General features: G+C 33.1%; 2 protein-coding genes across 2 annotated transcripts in view; both read left to right on the top strand.

The window, feature by feature from the left end:
- Positions 1–111, top strand: part of LOC100633882 (uncharacterized protein HI_1586-like) — an 8,936-nt gene extending 8,825 nt beyond the window's left edge. The window contains exon 22 of the mRNA XM_019993080.1: positions 88–111. Within this exon, the coding sequence (XP_019848639.1) occupies positions 88–111 (24 nt within the window). The remainder of the gene's footprint in view (positions 1–87) is intronic.
- Positions 112–8,752: 8,641 nt separating this feature from the next.
- LOC109580183 (uncharacterized protein HI_1586-like) overlaps positions 8,753–9,615 on the top strand; it is a 942-nt gene continuing 79 nt past the window's right edge. Inside the window, exons 1-4 of the mRNA XM_019993079.1 lie at positions 8,753–8,998; positions 9,172–9,288; positions 9,349–9,472; positions 9,533–9,610. Coding sequence (XP_019848638.1) covers positions 8,822–8,998; positions 9,172–9,288; positions 9,349–9,472; positions 9,533–9,610 — 496 coding nt within the window. The 5' untranslated portion in view covers positions 8,753–8,821. The remainder of the gene's footprint in view (positions 8,999–9,171; positions 9,289–9,348; positions 9,473–9,532; positions 9,611–9,615) is intronic.

Genomic DNA, 9,615 nt, shown 5'->3' with positions numbered 1-9,615 from the left:
ACTTATTTTTTCCTAAAATTAGATAATAATAATAATAATTAAAATTATTTATTATTAATTAATTTTACTAAAGTCAATTAATTGCAGACAGATTCAGTTGTTGCAGCCTAACTCATTCGTAGTTTTTGCTAGAAATGTAAAGTGCCTGCTTAATAAGTTTTTAAGTTGCCTGAGGAAGAGAATATCAATGAGCTCCTTATTATGTGTAGTTTTAAACCCAAGGTGTGCATTATTTCACCAACTGGGTCCAGCCTTGCAGTGCTCCTTCCCCAGTCCCTCCATTTCTTTTCCATCAACCCCATGTCTCTGCATCAAAGAATATGAGTACTGGAAGCCTCAGAGATGAGTGATGTGTATAGAAAGTTAGGAACCTCATTGACTCTATAATAATAATAATATGAGTAGCATATATGAACTTGACTTTTCTATCCTGTATTCATGCAAACCTCTTATTAATTTGCAATAGTGCAAGTAGCAGGAGATGACACTAAATGTGAATACTGGATACAGTTAAAAACAACATAACAATAATAATCCAATGTATCACATGATGTACATGTAATATTGAGTAATGTAACCAAGGCAACAGCTCCAAGAGGTAATCCGGATATCCATGATGAAAGGGTGGTCAGTCTGAAGAAGATCTTTCAATAAATATCTGTTTTAATTCACTAAGACTGTATTGAGCCTATGTGTGAGTAAGAGAGAGACATAAGTGACATCATGTATAATGATACAAAATAGTGCTGATGTGAAAAGGCCTCTAGTCCGCCTCCTTAACTAATTAAACCATGCATAAAGTGAAAGAATGGAGGGGTAAGGGGTTTGTACTAATACTATTATTATTATTATTCATAAACTTCACAATGAATACTCCTAGACAGCACAAAAAATAAGACGCAACTAGACAGTGTTGTAGGAGAAACTGTGATGAAGCACACAGCCCCAAAAAATAAAATAAAACAAAAGGAATTTAAGAGCTATATACTGTAAGAAGTTGTTTCTAGACGGACCCGGAACTCTCTGTGTACTATTGTAATTATATATTATGTGTTTATTCAAGTGTATTCTAGAACAATCATGTAAAGTATTCTTGTATGTTATAGAACCTTCTGGACATTTATAATATCTATATAAGTGTGTTGTGTTAGTTGTGTGTTAGTTGTGAGTTTTTTGTTAGTTTTAGTTTGTTTTTGAGCTCAGTTGAGTTTCATGTTGATTAAGAATAAAGTTTGGTTAACAGATAGGTAGGAGCGTCTGTTACATATACAGATTAAGTTTAAAATTACAGAATCATTCAATACACCTACTGTATGGACATAATAAGTGAAATGTGCAGAAATTTGTTGAGTCAAACTTGGATACAAATTAAAGATCTACCACATTAGATTAACCAATTTTAGCAGAGGGCAAGGAGCAATCAAGTGTATCAGCTAGCCTGATCCATTAGCTTATTCTAAAGTTTTGGTAGTCAGTAAAAATAAAAGGCGAGATAATTTATGCTTTGAGTAATTGTGGGATAATAACAAACAACTATTGGATCTGGTGCAAGAAGAGAAGAATAATTAATATTTATTATATTAAATTTGGTAATAGAAAAAGGCCCAAGAAGAGGCATTATCAAATATTGCTGTCCTCTTTTTGAAATGCTGCAAATTCTTTTTATTAATAATCTAACAATATAACAACAAAATTTTGATGACAAATTTTTTAAAGGGTGTGTATACAAGTAGGAACTTCATAACATGCTTGTAATAGAAGAAAAGACAAATGAAAGACTTTTTAAAATAAAAAAGAAACTAAAAACTAAACTTAATGAATATTAACTTATATCTAAGAACATTTACTAATAATATTAGTGTAGGAGTTAATACACACACTTCACTACTTAACATAAATCTCATAATAACTAACAGGACTGTCTTCACCACTGATACTAGTACACGCCCTCAACTCAATATAGTCAGTAGTGGTAGTGCTACCATAGTCTCTGTGAAACCATGGGATACCAGGAACATTACAGCAAGGTGATTCAAGAGAACCACAACCTTGACCATCCCATAGTGGATCAGATGTGTAGAGAATCTGTGATGGACTACTATTAGGAACACCTGATTCACAGAAGTAGTTATTACCAATAAAAGACTGCACTGATAATGTACTACCATTATTACATGGACATGAGCCTGATAAGACTTGATTGATACCAGCCATTAATGTCCAGACATGTTGACGAGGAGACCCACGAGTGATACTAACACCTTCAACGTAAGGAGAATCAATACCATAATAATAATTAAGAGTATCTACATAGCCATATTGATATCCTGTTACTCTACCACATATTTGTGAATAACTGATACTGTTAGATGAGAACTTAACTGATACACAGCCACCACGAGATGATGATTTACCACAAGCTCTAACTCCTCCTGAATGGTAAATTGTAAACCCAGAAGGACAGTTTTGTGTAGCATCAGTCATATCCAAATATGCCAGTCTTGTCCATCCTCCTCCTGAACCACACAGTGATCCCATATTACAGTAAGCAGTATGTGTTCCATTAGTACCTGCCAGTATATAATATCCTGATGGACAGTTAGGTTGTTGTTCCTTTATCTGCTTACAAGAGGTAGGTGAAGCAGTTGAGTCATTGTGTAGTACCAATAGTTCCTGTGCTATTAGTAGTATATCATCAGCCACTCCAGCAGTAGAGGTACTGGTGTCTTGTAGATTAGAGAGAGTATTGACAATGTTTATTAGCTTTTGTGCAGAATCTCTTGTAGTTTGTAAAATTTGTTCATCAACTTCAGTGAAATTGGGAGAGCTCTGAAGTAACTGAAACATAGTCTGTGCTACTCCATTAGCCCATTTATTGAAGTCAGGAAGGCTCTGTGTTACATTGCTATTAACTTGAGAAACAACACCATTAGCCCATTCAGGAAGGCTCTGTGTAACATTGCTGATAACTTCAGAGACAACAACATTAGCCCACTCAATAAAATTAGGTGATCCAGTGTTACCAGAAATGGCTCCAGTAGTAGCATCAGTATTAGTTGTATCTCTGGTAGACATATTGACCAGTAACAAGCAAAGGATGCTAATCTGTAATACTACCATCAGTGACAGTAACACAATCAGAATGAAGATTGGTTTACTCCATGTTGTTTGCTTCTTGTCTTTCTTTTGCTTTAAATTCTTAGTCTGTTCTTGCCTCCTTGCTTTAACAGCTGGTAATTGGCACAACTCATACACAGGTTCCTCGTTGGTTGTGTCACACGTCAGATTCTCATAATTTTGATTCTCTTCTCTTTCCATTTTAAGTGCTGAGTATAAAATGAATGACTAACTAACTGGTACAAATGAGTACATATTTTATAATTTGTGTCTATAGCAACAACAACTGATGAGAAACTATTCTAATTGGAAAAACTATTTGAATTTGATGTAATGATGAGTATAAATGATATTTGTATTAAGATATGTTACCAGAATTTGAATAACAACTACTTCGTGAAATCCATATGGCATGAATTGCTACTGTAAGTACTATTATTTAAATCTAGTTTTGTAAAGACTAAGTTTAGCCTCTCTGACTAAGCTAGAAAACTTCTCAATTTTTAATATTGTAAACAACCTTTATTTTTTATGTCATCTTACCAGTACAAATCTTAATATACTTTCATTACAGTAGTACAGTAGATTGTTGATTGCATCAATAAGAGAAATAAGCCATTAATTTTTGCTTTGATTCTTATTGTATTTTGAATTAATAAAATTAACTGAGACATGTTGGATGGGTTGTATGGAGTACTTGTCAGCTTCCATCTTTTTTTATTTTAGTTGTTTAGAACCATTATCAAATGAATGATACATATTTTGTTGAGCCTTCTAAAATTAAACAAAACATTTGCAATGCTTGAAAGTATGTTTTAGAAGCCAATGACACTTGCAAGTATAAAAATAAGATGAACAAAAGGTCTCTACACATTTGATTCACTCAAGGCTGTGTACACTATTTACTCTGAATAGAGTGTTGAGTATAACTTAGTTGAGGGCACGGTGGGAGCTGATTTTGAGTTTATTTAGTTGGAGTCAAAATTTGTTTGTAAAGAGGAAATCTAACTTAGTTTGTTTTATTATTTTTGCTTTGTGGCTTAGCTGGTAAATGTCATTCACAATCAAAAAATCAAAACAACTATTTTTTGATGCACAAAATTAATATTTGTATTCCATGAAGCATAAAATATTGCACTACCAGTGATACCTGGACATTAAAATCTCTTACTCTACAGACCAAAGGACAATCAGGATTTCCAATTTTGGTATAGTGCTTATGTATCTTTTTGTCAGTTGATTGTCAAGTTGCTCAAATTTGGGCCAAATAACGTATTTTGACAAAATCACAAAGAGAGAGAATTCTCAATTTTATTAATTTTCTTTGATGCATATACATTTTTTCATGTTGTCTAGAAAGTTTGAACTGATTTTAATCAAGCTTAAATTTTTCAATTAACTCAAAACCTGGGCATTGGTCAAATTTCATCAAATTATTTTGTGATGCATATGCATGTTCTTGTATTGTATAGAAAATGAGCTAATTTTAGTTAAAAGTTAAAATTGAATTTTAAAGTTGCTCGAAATGCCATGCTGTTTAGCTCACTTAGCATGCTTTGTGGGAAACTTTGAGGACAGTTCTGTGAAGCATCAGATTCAGACATATCGAGATATACTAGTCTTGTTCATCTTCTTCATATTACAGCAAGCATACTGGGCTTATTAGCAGGTGCTAATACATTACCTGATATAAATATAATATAAATATACTTGTTGGACCTCATTTTTGTTCTTGATAAATGTGAATCAATTTTTTTCTTGAAGGAGTAACTCAACTACTTTTTGATAACCACAGTGCTTAGAAAGGACTTATTGCTTAAAATAATAGTACCCCCATATAAAGGGTTATTTTCATGGGCCCATTGTTTTATGGTTTACTCCTTATTGTGGCAATTTGTGATTTTAATTTTGTGGACTTGTAGTTGAGAATTTACATTATTTTAAGGGATGGCACTTTATTGTTAATTTTGTGGTACACACACACACACACACACACTTTACTATACTTATAAATGAGACATAATGTTTACACATGTAAATTTCATGCTATTAACCAAAAACTTTTAGTATGATAATGATTACCATACATAGAAAGGAATTTGTCTGATGAATTATTCAGGTTATTTAATTATTTTAATCATTTCAGATTATGTATGATATCACTCTATCTGGCAAGTGTTATTGGTGATACAGTGGTTAGGTGAGCTTAAGATCACCCACTGGTTATAACATAGGAACTACAATACCAAGATTTGTGCACAATGTAGCAGAATTACATATTTGGGTATACCAAATAGGGGGCATATTTCACGGAGATTTAATTTGCTAATTTTGTGATTTTAAAAAATTCGTGAAAATTTTTTATCTATGAAAGTTATTTTTAAAATCATATATAGTCAGTAGGAAAAAATGCAAATTTTTTTGTTGTGAATAGGTTAAAAGGTGATTTTCATGAAATATTTTCCGTGATAAATATGCTCCCTATACAGTAGTTGTTATTACTACATTACTGTGCCTTATAGTATTCCTACAATTTGTAGTTATCTGCATAATTATTGATACTTAAGATTCTAATTCTTGGACACATGATCTTTCTCTCCCTCTTTTTTATTTTTTGTTCCTTAAATTTTTTGCTACTTTTCTTTTATCATTCTCTTGTTGCTAACCATCAATCAACTCTTGTGTAGAGTGACAAAGTGAAATTCATTTGTTTGGTGTAGAGAAATCCCTTAGTGGATTCAAACCTGGCCCTTCAGTTATAGCACTCTTCTGTATCAAATTCTGCATACTTTTCCCTTCCCTCTTTGTAGCAAGTATATTATGCTGGTATATCCGTAGGCAAAGAGGGAGAGGTTGGAAGACTTCAATTTCTATAGTTTACCTGAGACAGTGTCTATAATTTTAATGGAGCAATCAATTAATCTATTCATTCTATTGCCAGGGTTAAGTTACAAAAATTCTCTTTTGCTATATTTCTGATACTGATACACATCTATGCTTATACATAAAGAAGTTTATTAAGCTAATTAATTTTCAGTTGCATGTAATCATTAAAAAAACATAGAAATAAGCTTTGCTACCATGTATACATGTATAATTCAAATATATAATTTAGTTTGTAAGGATTTCCTTGTACATGTAATTTCATAAACAATTACATGTACATGTATAGTATTTATTTTTATTGGCACGAACCTAGTTATGTTTCTTAAATGTTTGTTAAATAATTTTGCATAAAATCAACCATAACTTTGTACAGTTCAAATTCCCAAAGACAAAATATATTCTTTGGGACTAAACTATACACTTCTATATAAAGGACCACATTCAATTCCCCAGTGAATTAGTAACAATTAAGCTTCATCTTTGCAACTACATGTCCAAACAATTATGGCAAAACATTTTGAAGAGTTTTATGAGTCTCATGAAGATTACACATCAATGCAGCCAGCAAACGAGAACATGTATGAACTTGCAGAAATGTACATAAAAGAAGATGTGAGAGACCAGCAGTCACTTTCCCAACCTCCTCCATTGCCAGCACCTTATATTAATACTGAAAATAAGCAAAAACGTAAGGAGTCGTCTTGGAACAAGCAACTACTTTTTATAACAGTACTACTCTGTCTCATGTTGATACTATTAATAATAATACTGGGAATTGCAGGATGTTTGGCATATAATAATTATATTGCTACTGATAATAACATTGAGTGCACTAATGCTGCAACTGGTGCTAGCAGTGGTAATACAAATGAATGGGCCAATTATGTAGCTCAAAAAGTCTACAATAAGTTTGGTAACATTAAAAGTTTTAACTTCAGTGAATAGGCAGACGGTGTGGCACACAATATTTATCAAGAAATAAATAACAACAGCCAAAACTTTACTGAATGGGCTGATTATGTGATCAGCACCATTGATAAAAATATAATGCAACCTGACTTCAATGAATGGGCTAATGGTGTTGTCTCTAAAGTTAACAGCAATGTAACACAGAGCTTTCCTGACTTCAATGAATGGGCTAATACAACAACTACCTATACCTCGCGTAGGCGAGGCCAATGACAAGGCAACCAAAATGATTATATGCACCATAAATCTACTTCATAGAATAAGCTACAATGAGAAATTAATATTGATGAGCTAATTATATACTTGAATCCTTGAAAATTATCAGTAGTTTTTTAACCCGTCAAAGCATTATCAGTCAAAGAATTTCTGAGCATTATTAGTTAAATCTCCCTCATCATAAGTGGCCATTACAAAAATAACTCAATCTTAATAACAAAAGAACATAAAAAATTAAAAAAAACAAGATGAAGTAGGATTCCGAATGACCAATGAAAATACGAAATGAAAATCCTACTCTCGTGACGCAAATTCTACTCTAAATTGTACTTTCAATGTTATTATGTAAGACATTACTGATCACCTTGCAATGTAGAGTAGAATTTGTGTCACGAGAGTAGGATTTTCATTTCGTATTTTCGTTGGTCATTTGGAATCCTACTTCATCTTGTTTTTAAAAATTTTTTATGTTCTTGTTTGTGTTAATTTTTTTATAACATTTATAATATTTCTTCAGTTGCCATTGTGATACTCGTTGGTTTTACACAAACAATAAGTTTATTATTATTATTATTATCATTATCATCATTGTTATGTCTTAAATTTAAAGCATTGTAAGAGACAACATTGAGTGAATAGATATGCTGAAAGAATGTCTAGTACATTGATGGCAAGTGAAATTTATACTAGTCTTGACAAGAGTCCTTGTTCAAAGAGCAGTGACAGTATCCATCTTCCCTGCAATCCTTCATGTTGTCAAGTCAAATTACCATTGCATTATTATAACATTATTTAATTAATTGTTTGTTTTTTGAAATAAAATAATTCATTACACACTTAATAAAAGAATAGTATGCAAGATTAATAATACCTTCTCTTAGCTGGAAACCTCCACGAAGTGTTGCAGTTGATTAATAGCTTCATTAGCTTGCTTCTTCCAGAGCTGCAGATCTGAGCATGCGCGAGCACGCCCAAATTTTGGAGCACATTCTTTATATAATAAAATGGCGGCATGCAGCTAAGATGGGCCCGATCCAGCAGTGACAGTACAACTTCTTCCTTTGTTGGAGAATTGTCATAAAGAATAGGGACCTGCGCATGCATTATTAGAGTAGAATGGTGTAAGAATTAGCCTTCTATCACCGAGCAAAGTTGAGATACAGACCGACAACTGGATTGACAGGACTTGATGATGATGATGATGATGATGATGATGAAGATGAAAAAAAGCCGAGGGCTGAATAAAACGGCCGTTTTCCGGATTTTTGACTTTCCTCTCAGACAAGGTTTAGAGCCACACTAGTGGTACCAATGGAGTCCTCTGGTCAAGATAAGGTCCTCTATAAAGTCTGGTAAGCATAGGAGCTTGTTTTCAAGCACTAGCACATAAATCAGTACTTAGCATTTCATGATGAAGTGCTTGTGTACTTGTGTTTAAAGTACCAGTATAAGCACAATCTAATTGGTATTCAAAACACATTTCAGTACTTATATTTGTGCTTAAGCCCAGATTACAGTGCTTTGATTTCATATACATCAATTATTAATACTATTATACATGTACTTGCATTCATGTTTCTCTAATGCTAGGATATCAGTGTCTATTACTAATATATTTGGTAATGCTGATGCCATGGCTGCTGTCATATGGAGCGTTTGTCTGGCTACTCTTATCCTCTCTGTTATGTTAATGGTCCAGAAAATACTCTCATTCTCTGAAGTGATGACCTCTTGGATTGAAGGAGTGAAGGATGTCATTGAGCTGTTGTTTATCCTTGTTCTTGCTTGGGCACTAGGCAGTGTCATTACTGTATGTTATTATAATATTAGCTCATCCATAGCCGCATTCACTTTCATTAGAATTTATTGTCATGTTTGTTTGATTTGTTAATGTCATTCATAGTAAATGCTTTAATAGTATCAAGAGTGGATGATTATTCATTTCTGTTGCATTATTAATTTGTCTTTCCCTTCCTCTAATAGGAGACTCAGACTAGTAATTTCATTGCTCAGGTACTCCGTTCTGGTAATATTTCTGCTGATTATGTTCCAGTGATAACAACCATCATTGGATACTTCATGGCCTACTGCACTGGATCAGTACGTTGATCACTCTCTAATTAAAGTAATATTTCAATATTATTTCTTTTCTAATTTTAGGCATTTGGCACAATGGGAATATTGTTCCCACTGGTTATTCCAACAGTCTGTCATTTGACTGAGGATCCTGACATTCAAGTACAAGCTGCTGCGGCCATCCTGTCTTCTTGCATATTTGGAAATTGTAAGTTAGAAAGCACAGTGATTTGCTCTAGTAATAAAATTAATTTTTTAATCCTTAAAGTGATGTCTCCTATTGCTGATCTCACTGTCCTCACTCGTGTGTCTACTCAGTGTGACCTCAACTCTCACATCAAGACCTGCTCT

This window comes from Amphimedon queenslandica, unplaced genomic scaffold (assembly GCF_000090795.2).
Source record: "Amphimedon queenslandica unplaced genomic scaffold, v1.1 AMPQUscaffold_13501, whole genome shotgun sequence".
In the NCBI taxonomy this organism is placed as follows: Eukaryota; Metazoa; Porifera; class Demospongiae; order Haplosclerida; family Niphatidae; genus Amphimedon; species Amphimedon queenslandica.
The sequence above is the reverse complement of the archived record's forward strand: the minus strand, read 5'-3'. Positions and strand labels throughout refer to the sequence as shown.